Source organism: Propithecus coquereli, unplaced genomic scaffold, assembly GCF_000956105.1.
Source record: "Propithecus coquereli isolate 6110/MARCELLA unplaced genomic scaffold, Pcoq_1.0 Scaffold76, whole genome shotgun sequence".
Lineage (NCBI taxonomy): Eukaryota > Metazoa > Chordata > Mammalia > Primates > Indriidae > Propithecus > Propithecus coquereli.
The window spans coordinates 7,329,972-7,345,683 of record NW_012153729.1 but is presented as its reverse complement, the minus strand read 5'-3'; the positions used below and the strand labels follow the sequence as shown (position 1 = coordinate 7,345,683).

Genomic DNA, 15,712 nt, shown 5'->3' with positions numbered 1-15,712 from the left:
AAGTAATACAGAATAGAGAGCCATCATGCTCTCCTGAGAGAAATTAATAGTTATCCCCTTAATTCAGAGCAACTCTACGCCATTACTGAATGGGCTTTGAGAGTCTGTTTTTTTTTTTGTTTTTTTTTTAATTTTGTCAAAGTTGGCTTTTTCCCAGGTGTGCCAAGTGAATATGCATTTTCATTTTATGCACGGACATTCTCATACCTTATCTGGAATGCAAATTTTAAAATCTGGTTAAGGTACCTTTATGGTATAGCGGTGACTCTTAAAATTTGGTATATGTAAGAATCACCTGGGAATCTTTTTAAAAATAGGTTCCGGCAGAACTCCAGGAGGCATCCCACAGTGAATCCGTCTCTGAATGGGGTGATTTTGATGCAAATGGTCCAAGGACCAAAACAACAACAACAAAAAAACTTGTTACAGAGTGCAGCCATAACGTAATAAGACTGGCAGCTTTAAGTTACTCAACCTAAAATTATGCTTTCTGTATGTATGAGGTAAATTTCAGAATAGCCTAATAGAATGAGTGACTATAGGTGTGATTAGCTTTTTTTTTTTTTTTTGGTGATTAGCTTTTATATGTGTAAATTTTTTTTCATTATTAGGTCTGAGATGTGGAGTGATTTAAGTTTATACTTAATAGGGCTATTAATTTGCTTACCAGAGAGTTCTTCTGAGTCTGTATAGTTGGTTCGTGACTTGAAAGCATTTTTCAACTTTATGATGGCAGGATAGCAGTAGTACTCAGTAGAAACTGTACTTAAGTACCCGTACAACCATTTTGTTTTTCATTCTCAGTATAGTGTTCAGTAAATTGTAGGAGATATTCGACACTTTATATAAAATAGGCTTTGTGTTAGATGATTTTGCTCAACTATAAGCTAATGTCAGTATTCAAAGCACATTTAAGGTAGGCTAGGCTAAGTTATGATGGGTAGGTTAGGTGTATTAAATGCATTTTCATCTTACAGTATTTTCAACTTCTGTATATGTAGATGAAAGTTCTAGGTTTACTGTCAGAACATGTGGACTAATATTTGAAAAGGGACTGAAGATCCTAGTTAAGGTGTATGTATTAGTTCTATATTATAAAAATAAAATCTCACAGAGCCCACACTATAGCAGGGAATTAATAAACTCAATCTTTTGGAGCAAGCTAGAGATTCTGCCAGGCTATTTATTTTCCTTTTTTTCTTTATCTCTTCTTTTCTTTTTTTCTTTTTCCTTCTTTCTTGACAGAGTCTTGCTCTGTCACCTGGGCTAGAGTGCCGTGGCACCAGCCTAGCTCACAGCAACCTCAAATCCTGGGTTCAAGCCATCCTCCTGCCACAGCCTCCCAAGTAGCTGCCTCCACGCCCGGCTAATCTGCCGGGCCATTTAAATGCACTGTCTCCTTTAATCATCAAAATGGCTTTGTAAGATAGGTGCTTTTATTGTCCCCATTTTCCTGTTGAGGGATACTAGGGATTATAGAATGTAAGTCATTTCTCCAGTGTCCCCCAGTTAGTAAGTGGTAAAGTGACATTTAAATCCAGGTGTAACTCCAGAGCATCAGAAAGCTTTTTGGTTTGTGTTCTTTCTGACTACAAAAGTAATTCACGCTTGCTGTAAAAACAGTGAAAACATACTTGAGGTGTATTATGTGGAAAGTAAAAGTATTCTGTGATCTCACTACCAGAGATTATTATTGTTACCCTTCTGAGCTTTTTTTTTTTTGAGACAGAGTCTCACTCTGTTGCCCAGGCTAGAGTGCTGTGGCATCAGCCTAGCTCACAGTAACCTCAAACTCCTGGGCTCAAACGATCCTCCTGCCTCAGCCTCCCAAGTAGCTGGTACTACAAGAATGCGCCACCATGCCCGGCTAATTTTTTATATATATATTTTTAGTTGTCCAGCTAATTTCTTTCTGTTTTTAGTAGATACTGGGTCTCGCTCTTGCTCAGCCTGATCTCAAACTCATGAGTTCAAACGATCCGCCGGCCTCTGTCTCCCAGAGTGCTACAATTACAGGTGTGAGCCACCACGCCCAGCCTGAGCTTTTTTTTTTTATAAGCACATACTGATATATTATTTTGCTTTACAGAAATGGAATAAACTATAATATTTCTGCAGTTTTTTAAAACTTGATAACAATCTTGGTACTTATAGAGAGAGATTCTATATATAAGCTTATGGATATTAATCTCATATTTTTCACATTGTGTTTTGTGTCATTATTTCAGTGAGATAAATCTGGATAATAGAATTGCTTGATCAGGGTATGAATTTAAAAATTGTCAATAGATATTACCAAATAACTCCCCAAAAAGATTGAGCAAATTAATTCCCTGCTGTAGTGTGGGCTCTTGCATGGTTTTATTGTTATAATTTTAGTACCATGCCACACTGTCTGGCAATTAGTAACTTCTCAAAATGTTGAGTGAATGAACATCAGATATGGTAAAATGTTTACCCAAAGTATGCAGAGACTAGGTATTATAAATCTTTTAAAAATGTGCTAATTAGGCCAGGCATGGTGGCTCACACCTGTTGGGAGGCCTCCATAGGAGGACTGCTTGAGGTCAGGAGTTTGAGGACCAGCATAAGTAAGAGCGAGGCAAGTCTCTACCAAAAAAAAGGGAAGAAAGAAAAATTAGTCAGACTTAGTGGAGTGTGCCTGTAGTCTCAGCTACTTAAGAGGCTGAGGCAGGATCGCTGGAGCCCAGAAGTTTGAGGATGCAGTGAGCTATGACACCACTGCACTCTAGCCCTGGTGACAGAGTGAGACCCTGTCTCAAAAAAAAAAAAAAATTGGCGGGGCGCGGTGGCTCACGCCTGTAATCCTAGCTCTCTGGGAGGCTGAGGCGGGCGGATTGTTTGAGCTCAGGAGTTCGAAACCAGCCTGAGCAAGAGCGAGACCCTGTCTCTACTAAAAATAGAAAGAAATTAATCGGACAACTAAAAATACATAGAAAAAATTAGCCAGGCATGGTGGCACATGCCTGTAGTCCCAGCTACTCGGGAGGCTGAGGCAGAAGGATTGCTTGAGCCCAGGAGTTTGAGGTTGCTGTGAGCTAGGCTGACGCCACGGCACTCTAGCCCGGGCAACACAGTGAGACTCTGTCTCAAAAAAAAAAAAAAAAAAAAAAAAATTGCCAGTTAGTCTGTGAAAGAAGTCTCATTGTTTTAATTTGCATTTCTTTTCATATGTTTTAAGTAGAGTAACATTTTTAACTTATTTTGAGTGTCTGTTGTATGTCAGGCTCTGACCAAAGCACTTCATGTTATCTATGTTATCTAATTTAATGCTTAGTGAATCTCATAAGGTAGATATTATACAGATGAGAAAACTGAGGCTTGTTTAAAAGGCTTGTCCAAAATGATAGCTGTACGTGGCAGAGTCATTACTTGAACCTAGGTCAGCCTACCTCTAGAGACCATGCACAGTCTTAACTCTAAGCTGTACTGGCCCAGGGAGTGTCATGTATGTTATTTTCTGTGAATTTTGGGAAGAAGGGAATTAAATGGAAGAAAAAAATAAAATACAAATACCTTTAGGATACTAATTTTCAGATACAGTGCCTATTGTTTGAAATGAAGAGTTAAAGCTATACTTACCCTTCTTAAAATTCACTCCTAGAACTTGGATGGAACTGGAGGCCATTATCCTAAGTGGAGTAACTCAGGAACAGAAAAAGAAATGCTGTATGTTCTCATATATAAGTGGGAGCTAAACTATGGCTACACAAGGGCACACAGAGTGGTATAATGGAAATTGGAGACCCAAAAGGGGGAAGAGGAGAGGATTTGGGATGAAAAATCACCTGCCGGGTGATGAGTACACCAAAAGCCCAGACTCCACCACTATACAATAGATGTGTGTAACTGAATTTAACTTGTACCCCCAAACCTATTAAAATAATTTTTTAAAATGTCGGGAAGATGCCATTTAAATGATATCATTAAAAAGAAATAAAAGGGGAGCAGCTCAACATTCACTCCCATAGTGACATCATCTCCTGCATTTGTAAAACAAAAACAAAAAAAAAGATCATCGCTTAGGATGGGCTGCAGAGATATATGCTGATACCACCTTTAGAGATACTCATTTGGCTTCAGCGTTTAATACACTACTACCCTATTTTCTTGGGAAGCAAACAGAACCATCTACTCTGTTAAAATCATTATTCCTTGTGTCTACTTTCAGCTTTCTTCCTTTTAGTAATAGGGTTGTGTATGTGATAGAATTTTCTTTACTGAAACACACCCTTTTGAATTCCCTTAGCCTATGTGCTCTTTTGTATTGATAGCCTAATAAGCTGACCTCTTGAAGTTTTCTGTATGAGATGCTAATTTTTATTTGGCACATCCATGGAAGTATTGATTTAATTTTTGGTTAAACTATATTTCACAAAGCAGTAGTTACTTGGAAACATGATTTTTCAAGAGGGTCAGTCTTTTTAAGCTTTCACTCAGGAGCCTGTGGCAGATGAGTTTGAATAGCAGCAGGGAAGCAGGTGTTGGAAACTATCTTGGTAACAATGCCGTCGTCTTAAATCCTGAATGATATAGAAGTTTGTGACCTGTTTTAGTACATAGTATCTTGACGCACAGTGCTTTGACTTTCTGTTTGATTGCTGTTTTTCAAAAATGAAGCTCCTTATTTTCTCAGGTCTGCTCAATTATTCTTCAGCTTCCCATTATTAATACATAGTCTCAACAATCAGACCAAGAGACCAGTTCAAATAAGTAGGCTGAGGAAAATATTGATAGCATATAGCAGGGATTTTAGAGGTTTTGTTAAAAAGTAAAAATAGATACATTGCAAACTAGGCAAGTAAAACAAAAAAAGAAACCAAGCAGTTGTTAATGCTGGGGAAAGTTGAAGGATTGTACAACAAAGTAAGATTGGTTGTAGTACATTATTTAAATCATTAATGAACAATATTTTATAATGTAATGCTAGTGATTATACCAGGATTTGTGATATTACTGGAATAGGGCAGGGGGAATCTGGCAAGGGTGGAACAGCCAAGTCTTCACCTTTCAGGTAAAGGATGATGGCTGGAATAAACTAAGAAACAGCAGTAGGAGCATATTATTTAGAAATACTGTAAGTAAATACAAAGAGAAAGCTAAAAACAAAATTGAGAGTGATTGCTTGTGGGTGTTGGTAGGGAACTGCTGCTCTTTTTCATAAGCCTTTTAATAACTCTGACTTTTAAAATTATGTGCATGGGGTAGGTTGATATAAATTAATTACAGAGAGTGCAAGTGAAGGGCATTTAAGGATACACAAAAATAAATACTCTGAAACTAATCTTTGTATTTTTAAAATATTTGATAGAACTCGTTCTTTCCTCTGTTATAGCCAGCACCACATAGAATATCTTAGGTATGGCCTGAAATAATAAACATTGGTTTTGTTTATTAGTTACTTGCAGCAGAACGTTTGGCTTTTAGAATTTGACTGAAGGACTTTATTATCAGATGATTTCTTTCATCCTTGATATTACTTATCTTGGTCTAATGCTAATATTCCCAGTTGGTTGACTGCTTTAGTCCATTTGCAGCTATACTTGATTTGTGCCCCAATTGTTAACTTTAGAACAAAAGAATAATAACCACTGATGAGCTGCTAGGTGGTAATCATCCAAGAACGGTGTCACAATTAATCTGTCCCCATTCGGTTGTTTTCTGCTTTTGTTTAGCATGTATGAAAACAGCGACTGAGCAAAGAAGAATGGGGCTTTATTTTCCTTCAGTAATGCAAAGGTCTAGGTTGTGCCCCATATTCGTGGCTGGAGACTCTACTATGGCAGTGATTGTACTGCCCTCAGTTCACCGTCACCTGATACACTAGCTAAGGGTTCTGACAGAATCTTTTACCTGCAAAATGCAGCTGAGTTCTTTTTTTTTTTTTGAGACAGAGTCTGGCTCTGTTGCCCTGGCTAGAGTGCCGTGGCATCAGCCTAGCTCACAGCAACCTCAAAGTCCTGGGCTCAAGCCATCCTCCTGCCTCAGCCTCCTGAGTAGCTGAGACTACAGGCATGTGCCACCATGCCCAGCTAATCTTTTCTATATATATATTTTTAGTTGTCCAGATAATTTCTTTCTATTTTTAGTAGAGACGGGGTCTCGCTCTTGCTCAGGCTGGTCTGGAAGTCCTGACCTTGAGCAATCCACCTGCCTCAGCCTCCCAGAGAGCTAGGATTACAGGTGTCAGCCACCATGCCCGGCCATGCAGCTGAATTTTTCTCTGAGAAAAGAAGCTGTGCTCTGGGTGATAGTGAGAGACCTCTGTTTGACACCCCCCTGCACTTTCCCCAAACAAGATACTTGGCAGCTCAGATTCTGAAAAAGAGATTCCTTTCAAGTGTAGATTAGGACTTTAGCTCTGCTTCTCAGGCTAGTTAGAAACAATGTGGAGGCCCACAGCTGCCAAGCTGGTGTTGAGGCCAGCTTGTCTGGGTAGACCATGAGGACTTACTCTCATGGCTAGTTTCAGGAGGACTGGGCAGCTCAGCTCTTAGTTTGAAATAGAAGTTATGATGGCTCTCCCTAAAGGACATTGGCTTGGAGATTAGAATCAAAACAGATCTCATGAAACATTTGAAAAAAAACTCCTCCACCCGCTTGGGTTTCCTTCATTACCAACAGATGGCAAGGAGGCCCTAGTGTCCTTGAAGTTATTATTGGCCTCTCTTTATGTCTGTATGTGTGTGGCTGTGTCCCAGCATTTCTGTCAGTGAGTTTTGTTTGGATTCTCTTGCCCATATATTTAATAGTATAGATAGTTCTATATGTATATATATATATATATATATATATATATATGTATTGATATGTGTCTTCTAATCACCTCTTTGTTGACTTTTATATCTACGAAATCTATAAAGTTCTGCATTAATGTATTGACATACATTCATATATATAGACACACGCATATATAGTTTTATACACATATGGCAAAACTGTAGTTTATTTGCATACTTTAATTGTACTGATTCTTGTTTGAGATATAACAACATACACTTGTGATTCAAAATTGGACATTTCATAATTTATGACCCAATATATGTATGTGTAAATGTCTTCTGACATCCCAAATTCTAAAGCAACTAGTGACAATGCCAAATGTTCGTAAGTTTATGTATGTAAAAGGCAGTTATTTTTCTATTTGGGTTTCTATACCAATTTTGATGTTACATGTATCTTTATATAATGAAAACCAAACAGCTTTATTTCAAAGAAAAAAAATAATGTGGAGTCAGTCTGGACTGCTGAGCTTTGGTTGTCTGTTTCTAGGACTGGGGGGACCCTAAAGGCTTGAGGATCTTCAGGGGACAGGGGGCCTCGTGCAAAAGCACCATGTCCACCAGCAGAAAGCACCAAGCCATCCTTTCTCTGGTTACCTGAGCTTGCTGATCAGTTTCGAAGTGGTGGGGGAAAGCCGCTGGTGTTTCATAGTACTTGAGTGGACTGAAAAAGCAGTTCCTAAGTTCACTTTTTGCTCTCTTGGGAGCAGACCAAGGTTTAGTTCCAGAAAAGAGCAAAGCAGCTGGAGATGAAAGCCTGCATTGCTTGCTTTTTAGCGTGAAGTAGGGGAGCCAGTATTATCGGGAAACCAGAAAGGTTGGGAGGGAGACAGGCCTGTTTATCTGAGAAGGGACAGGTGCTGTTCCCAGGGTGAGGCCTTTCTTTCAGTGGACTGCATTTGGTGCCTGGCGAAGAGAGAGTAAGGGGCGAGGGAGGAAAGGCGGAGACTGAGTGGGACACCAGCCGGTTCCTGCACACCGCGCACACCCCGGGGGAAGGAAGGGGAAGTGTGTTCTGGAATAGCTCAAGCAGCTGCCGTCATTGGCCAGCGGGCCTGTCAGTCGCCTGGGGGCTGAGGCTGAGAAGAGGAAGAAGGAGAGCAGGGCTGCTGCCTGGAAGGGAGGGAGGAGGGCTGAGCCAGGGGGCGTGGGGGCTGGGACAGCAGGCCGATTGGCAGGGCGGGGCTGCCTTCGATCCTGGCCCCTTCTTTTAATTGTCCCTCTTCTGATTCAGGGTGGCATTGTGTGTCCCAGAGTGCAGGAGCGAGTCCCAGAAAGAGAGGCGAGGCTGAGCCCAGAGCGCTGGGTTGCTTCAGCAGGGAAGACTCCCTTCCCCCTGCTTCAGGCTGCTGAGCACTGAGCAGCGCTCAGAATGGAAGCCATCGCCAAATATGACTTCAAAGCTACTGCAGACGATGAGCTGAGCTTCAAAAGGGGGGACATCCTCAAGGTAAGTGTTGATGCTGAGCACAATGCTGAGATCGCCTCTCCTTGTACTTACCTAGCGTCTACATCCAGATAACACACAAAGAAGCTGTGCTCATTCTTTTTTCATTGCACACTTCTAATATTTAGCATCATGTTTGATCTGGAGAGCTTGAGATAAACGTTGAGTAGAATATTAAATATGACTTAAGAGAGTTGGTGTGATGTGTGGTCTTTAACTGCCTTTGTGTGAATGCTTTGAGTATTTCTATTTGTCTGTTGATACTGGTAATATTTCAAGTAAATCAAAGTAATGCAATTATAGAAAGGAAGGATTGATTTACCTTGTACAGTTTTATAAAAAATTAGAGGATTTTTTAAAAAGACCTAAACTTGAAGTATTTATGTAAAAGCATTCAATTAGTCTTATTTTACATAGCTGAAAGATTTTACATTCCGGAATATGATCCTGGTGGGTTAGAAATTAATTTTCCTAGTTCAGAGAGGTTGCTAGAAGTATATGCCAAAACCTCAGTCTATTTTTATTCTTTGTGAAAAAACTAATGGAGTTCTAAATAATAAGGTTAAACCTGCTATTGTACAAGTCAGATTTTGATTTTCTTAAAAGAAACTTGAAGAGCAATTACCCCATATTAAACTCATTGCACAAAAGAAACCTGCTGACAGTTTAGAAATAAGCTTCTTTACAGTTTGCAGCTTATTTTGAGTCCCACTATTTGCATGAGGATTCGCTCTCCACCTGGCACATGTTAATTATGTTGTTTACCCAATTGACTAGAGCGGGTTGCCCTTTTGGGTATGTAATTTATTTTTACAAGGGTGGGTGTTATCAAACAGTATGTCAGCTTTAGGAGAGGAAAGGCTGACGTGTTCTCTGTATCTCAAGTTTTGACATTTTTTCCTCTGAACCTTAGTCCAATTGTTGGAACTTGCCACCCATTTGTTTACTACCCCTGAATGAAATTCTTAGCATTTTATAAAGAGGAAGAAGGGGGAAATTTAGAGATACGGTCCTTTATAAAAGGACTTGTGATATTTTTTAAGTTATGTGGCCCTATTTTGCTCTTATTGCCCAAGGGGTAGTGTTCTACTCTGAATAACTGCAGTAATTTCTTTCTTTTCTTTTTTTTTTTAAAGTAATTTCTTAATGTTAGAAATGTAGGTTGAACCTCAGAAGATAATACTGAACAGCCCATTAAGAAGAAAACTTTTATGTCTTCGTGTTCATTTCAAAGCTGTGTTTGTAGCACCAAGTTTTTTGAGGATTTTCTCAAAGACAGCACTACATTGTCAGTGCACAGAACCATCTATAGGTTTTAAAAAGACAAATGTCCTCTGTTTCTATTTTCTTAGAGAGCTGGAAATCAGAGCAAAGGTAACTTAGACTACAGAATTACTGTTTCATTGGTGTACAGAGGAGATGATTTGATGTTTTTGTAGGTGATTACTGTTTTCAGCAGATAACCCACTTGTGATATCATAGTAAGACTGGCTACTCAAATACCGACATTTATAGCCTGTGCAAAAACCCTTTTGGGCCTTTTTTTTTTTTAAATACAAACTTAGGTTTCTCCATTAAGCTTACCCTAGAAGCTTAAACCTAGAAAGCTGGTAGTTCGTATTTTTTTGTAAGTTTGTCCCATTGCATATTTAGCATTAAAGCAACAAATTAAACCAAAGCTAGTGATGTGCGTCTCTTATTAAGAATATTTAGATGAGAACTTTCCCTGATTTCTGTCACTGAAGTTTTTCTAGACCATGAACATTTTATAAATTCTTTAACTTAAATTTGTAAACTCCTCAACAAGTTTAGAACACATCTCTTCCATCCTGTTATTAGGGAAGATGATACTACTGTTTAACATTTGCCCAGAAATTTTTATGATGGGGGAGAAACTGAATCAAAGTGTTCACATTGACTTTCAGGTTTTCTTCACCGAGAGAGAAAAATACATACATTTGGTTCTTTCCAATTTAATAGATGACTGAAATATGAAGTCATAGTGCCATTATTGCTTTTAAACAGTGGCCATTAGTTGTTTGTTAGTAATATTGTGGCTTTACTCCAAATAAAAAAAGTGAGGATACAGTAGTTGCCCTTTGTCTCATAACTGTGTAAAATGTCTGGGTGAAGAGGAGGGACATGCTTTCTTAAGAGCTGTGAGTAAAAAAAGTGGAGTTTTCCTCATTTGGTTCTTCAAGGAGTAAACTGGCTTCATTTGAGTTGCTTTTGATTTGATTTGATAATTCTTGAGGGTGTTAGTTGTGAGCCAAACATGTTTTATAAGTGGCTAGAATAGTATTGACTAGTTTAACTTTGATTGAACTAGGGGTATATTTGCCCTCTCCTGGTAAGGGAGATGTACATTTCATTTCAAGATAATGAAATAGAGTGGGGCTTATCCCTCTAGCTCTGATTGGAGTTCAGAAGGATTACATCGTCTCAGTCTCTTGGAGTTTGTGCTTAACTTTTGGTTAATGTTGATTCCTCTTCTCCAAAAGAATCCTTTCCCACTGGCTGTCTGCACATTGACCTGTTTACTGCCCTGAGAAAAGAGAGAAAACTAAAAACATTTTACTGGGAGCCTAAATAGAATTGAATGTTTCAATATATCTACCATTGTTACTTTCTCTCTTGTAAAAACTGGCTTTTTCTTGGTTATGGGAAGGGAGGGCAGTAGAGTGTAAAAATGGAAGGAGTTACTCTTCTATTGTAGGTTTCAGGCCTCTCTGGCTGAAATGAACCTTAATTTGCCCACTGCTGTAGGGCAGGCTTGAGATAGTCCCAGTTCTACACTGTCAAGACCCCTAAATAGTCTACCCTAGGGCACAAAACCCCATATGAGCTTACCTAAGCGTTGCAGCTGCCATTAAGGGCTTATGTATAAGTAACTTCAAATAGTGCTGCATAGGAATTAAAAGACCATTTTGAGCTCTCAAACCTATGGTCATTCCATTCTAGAGCTGTCCCTGGATCATCTAGGTGTCTTCTACTCTCTCTGGCACTAACTACCTACCTTTACCAGTTTCTTAAACACTTTAGAAATAGATCTTGAGTTCACCTTTAGCTCTTTGTAGTGTCCTATCTCAGTGCTGCTTGGCCTATTTCAATGTCACACTTACTGAGCATCTCCCTGAGCCAGACCCTGGGATAAGTTGCTGTAAGAGTTGGTGAAGAAATATGAAATGTACTTTCTCCCTTTAGGAGCTCTAAAATCTAACAAGAGAAGTGAGATTAATATGTAAAACAGTAAAAGGCAGTATATAAAATTATTTTTAGAACGGGAAAAGACCTTTTAAAATCTCTTAAGTTAGACTTATTATTTTACAGACGAGGAAATGATGGCCCATAGAGGTTAAATAAATCTATCCTAGATCACACAACTATAAAACCCTAGTAGTGAACTGGTATTTGATGTAATGCTAGAGTTGTTTTGCACACTGTAACTACTAGAGTAATTCAGGAAAGGAAGACACTGGTGAGAGCTGATGTCAGAGTAAGATGTGTGCAGAGGTGTGACTTGAACTGGACCTTGTGAGATGACAGGGCCAGGTGAAGAGAAGGGTGGACAGTTCAAGGGAAGGGGTGCAAGTGAAGCTCTGTTTCAGATAGGAAGGCCGCATTAAGGGTCTAGAAAAAAATAAGGTAGAATTGGAGCCAGATAAGTAAAACTCAGTAAGAATTTGATCTTGTCTTTAAGAAGCCTTGGAAGGTTTTAGCTGGTGATGAAAGTGTTCTGTGCGTAGTGGATTGCAAGGAGGGAAGCCTGGGGTCCCAAGCCTGAAAGGTTGTAGTAATCAGGTTGTGTGTTAATTGCCTGCCATAGGTAATAGATAGTAGGAATGAAGGTGGGGTGTGGATTGAGAGATGCTGAAAGGAAAAAACACGGGGTTTCTGCCTGTGAGGTAGGAGCATTTGAGTAAGTCTTCTGAGAAAAGAGTGCCCACTGGTTATGATCCTTGAGAGTCAAACCCTACTTTGGTTGGTTACGGTTTTCACAAAGTTTAAGTCCTAAATTTCAGTGCACAAGTCCTATTTCAAGTGTTTGAATTATCTAACCTAAAAAATAAGCAAGGCATAGTGGTGTGTGCCTGTAGTCCCAACTACGTGGGAGGCTGAGGCAGGAGAATCCTTTGAGCCTAGGAGTTCATAGCTCACTGCAACCTTAAACTTCCGGGCTCAAGTGATCCTCCTGCTTCAGCCTCCCAAGTAGCTGGGGCTGCAGGAGCATGCATGCCACCATGCCCGGCTAATTTCTTTCTATTTTTAGTAGAGATGGAGTCTTGCTCTTGCTCAGGCTGGTCTTGAACTGCTGAGCTCACGTGCCTGGCCTGGCCTGTATTTAATTTTTAAGAATGAGTGCAGTTTGTTATTTGTGTGCTCTTAAAACAAATAATTTGTTTGCCTTTTATTATATTTATTTTGTCAGCTGAGTGAACGATTTCCAAATAGGTGCTGAGAATGAATTATCAGTTCCTGCACGAGACTGTTTTTGGGGGACTGGCTGAAGATCAGTCTTCCCTCTGTTTGGAGAAAGAAATGAATAAAAAAATGCAATATTCCTTTGGGGTTTTTCAATTTCACCTCTAAGCCTTATGGTTGAAGTCACTGTTGAATAGCTACCATTTATGGAACATTTATTGTATGCCACTAAATTATAAATCATTCCTAATCTTATTAGGCACTCAAAGATTGGCATTATTAGCCCCATATTTTTTCTTTCTTCTTCTTCTCTCTCTCTCTCTGTCTCTCTCTGTCTCCCTCTCTCTCTCTATATATGTACATTAGAGGCAGGGTCTCACTATGTTCACTATGTTGCCCAGGCTGGAGTGCAGTGGCTATTCACAGGCGTGATCATAGAGCACTGCAGCTTCGAACTCCTGGGCTCAAGCAGTCCTCCTGCCTCAGCCTCATCTGTGACTACAGGTGTGCGCCACTACGCCTAGCTAATTTTTCTATTTTTAGTAGAGGTGGGGTCTCGCTCTTGCTCAGGCTGGTTTCAAACTCCTGAGCTCAAGTGATCCACCTGCCTTGGCCCCCCAGAGTGCTTGGATTATAGATGTGAGCCACCCTGCCAGGCCCAGATTCTGTGTTTTTAATCACTACCCAGTAGAGCCTTTCTGTATATACATGAGGTCAAATTAGAGAGAGAGCCCATTTAGGGAAAATTGCTGTTTTTTTCTCTTTGTTTATTATACATAGACTTCTTTCTGAATGGTCACCCAAAAGGTAACTGTTGTCTCCGAGTGACTGGATTTCAGGTGATTTTTACTCTCTTTGTACTCTTTCGAATTACTTTATTTTAAAAGAACACGTATATCAGTTTTATTAAAACAATAAAGTTATATTCAAATACTAAGTAGTTAACATTCTGCCTCTAGTTTACCTTGAAGGATATTCCAGGAAGTTAAAATGCTCTGCTCATGGGTCGGTTTGTTTTCTTAATGGCTAAGGTTTAACCTGATTTTAAATCTTTTAGGTTAAAGTTCATTGTGGCCATGTTCAGTGTCATAAAACTTTGAGACATTTAAAAAAGTGACCCAGAATGACTTGAGGAGAATGTTGGTCCTTTTTGCAAATACTCCCTTAATTTCACCTCCTAGTGGATGCAAGTGTAGAATGAGAGACATCTATAGTATGATAAAGAATACTGGCTCTAGGTTCGACCTGCCTGCTTTGTTTTATTTATTTAGTTGTTTGTTTATATATGTATATATGTACATATGAATGACCTACCTGCTTTGAATCCCAGCTTCCACTGGCAGATCTCACATTGTGATCTTGGGTAGTTTACTTAATGGCTTTGTGTTTTGCTTCTCCCATCTGTAAAGTGGGAGCAATCACACCTTCCTTCCTAGGGTCATAGTGAAGATTAAAAGAACTAATATGTTTGTGTGTTCACAGCAGTGACTAGCACAAAGTAGACAGTAATTGCTAGCTGCTGTTTGTTCTATTATTGTTATTCAGGTGCACAACTTTGATAAGAGGTGGTCAGTCCAATCCCCAGCTCAGGGAACTATTAAGTCACATGACTCTACCCATAAAACTGGCCAACTGCTTGTCTGCTGTTACTTCAAATTCAGAACTGTTCAAACCCCATCCCAGAGCTCAGCGGAAAGCACATTATTGAAACAGGATTGTCCGAAAGACAAGTAGTTTCTCCATTCTTATACATCTGTGGTCTCTCTCAGAATCGAACCTAAAAGCAAAGAGAGGGATACCCTGCACAGTGTCCTATTGGGGGCCTCTCTTTTGTACTCTTAAAATGGCTTAGTGGAGCATTAGGATTATGCTGTTGGCTGACAGGAAGAGATATTAGAATAAACACCCTTGGGAAAAACTCACCATAGTATTTACTGTAAGGATATTAAGGGAGGACTCTTTATCTATAACTTCCTTAAGTGAGGCCCCATGGGTGAACATTTTCTCTGGTCTCGATACTGAAACGAGGCATATTTTTCCCTAACAACTTTTAAAAATCATAAGGATGCCATAGATAATGTTTTAATTTGTTTTCTTCTTTGAAGGAAAGCTCAGAGCCTAACATTTTATCAAAACAGGTACAAGTTGAGTATCCCTAATCCAAAGATCTGAAATCCAAAACTATTTTGACGGCCAACATGATCCTCAAAGGAAATGCTCATTGGAGCATTTTGAATTTTTATATTAGGGATGCTGAACTGGTATAAATGCAAATATTCTAAAATCTGAAAAAATCAGAAATTTGAAACTCTTCTTGTCCCTTATTTTGGATGAGGGATACTCAACATGCACTAATTAGTAGCAGTAAAATATTGAAAAACTTTTCCCCTACCTTAACAGTGGCTTTTATTTTCAATTAATACATTCTTTAGTTTAAAAGTAGACTTTTTTTCCCTCCCAGAGACAGGGTCTCACTATATTGTCCAGGCTGGATTGGAACTCCTGGACTCAAGTGATCCTCCTGTTTGAGCTTCCTAAGTAGCTGGGACTTAACGGTGGACTTTTAAAGTCTAGGTTTAGCAAAATGGCAAAAGCCTTTCATAATATTTTCCTTTTAAATACATGCAGAAAGCATCAGTTTAGTTAGAAAGTGAGAGGAAATGTATTGTGGACCTTGAAACTATAAGATTCACTGAGAACAGGAAAGGAGTATGTGTTTTGGGGAATATCGATCATTTCATGTCTCATTTTGTGTCATTATTTCATAGATCTTTATTTTCGTGGATAACTGTAGTTTACAAAGGAGTACTAGAGGAAAAAATACATTTGGGAGCTGCCATGGTGGCTAACGCCTGTAATTCCAGCACTTTGGGAGGCCAAGGTAGGAGGATTACTTGAGGCCAGGATTTCGAGGCCAGCCTGGGCAACATAGCGAGACCTTGTTTCTGCAAAAAATTAGCTGGGCATGGTGGTGTGTACCTGTAGTCCTAGCCACTTGGGAGGCTGAGGTAGGAGTATCACTTGAGACCAGGAGTTTGAG

The 15,712-nt window shown here is 39.4% G+C and overlaps 1 protein-coding gene across 1 annotated transcript in view; it reads left to right on the top strand.

Moving 5' to 3' along the window:
• GRB2 (growth factor receptor-bound protein 2) overlaps positions 1-15,712 on the top strand; it is a 74,866-nt gene that overhangs the window by 2,722 nt on the left and 56,432 nt on the right. The window contains exon 2 of the mRNA XM_012662377.1: positions 8,038-8,253. Coding sequence (XP_012517831.1) covers positions 8,176-8,253 — 78 coding nt within the window. The 5' untranslated portion in view covers positions 8,038-8,175. The remainder of the gene's footprint in view (positions 1-8,037; positions 8,254-15,712) is intronic.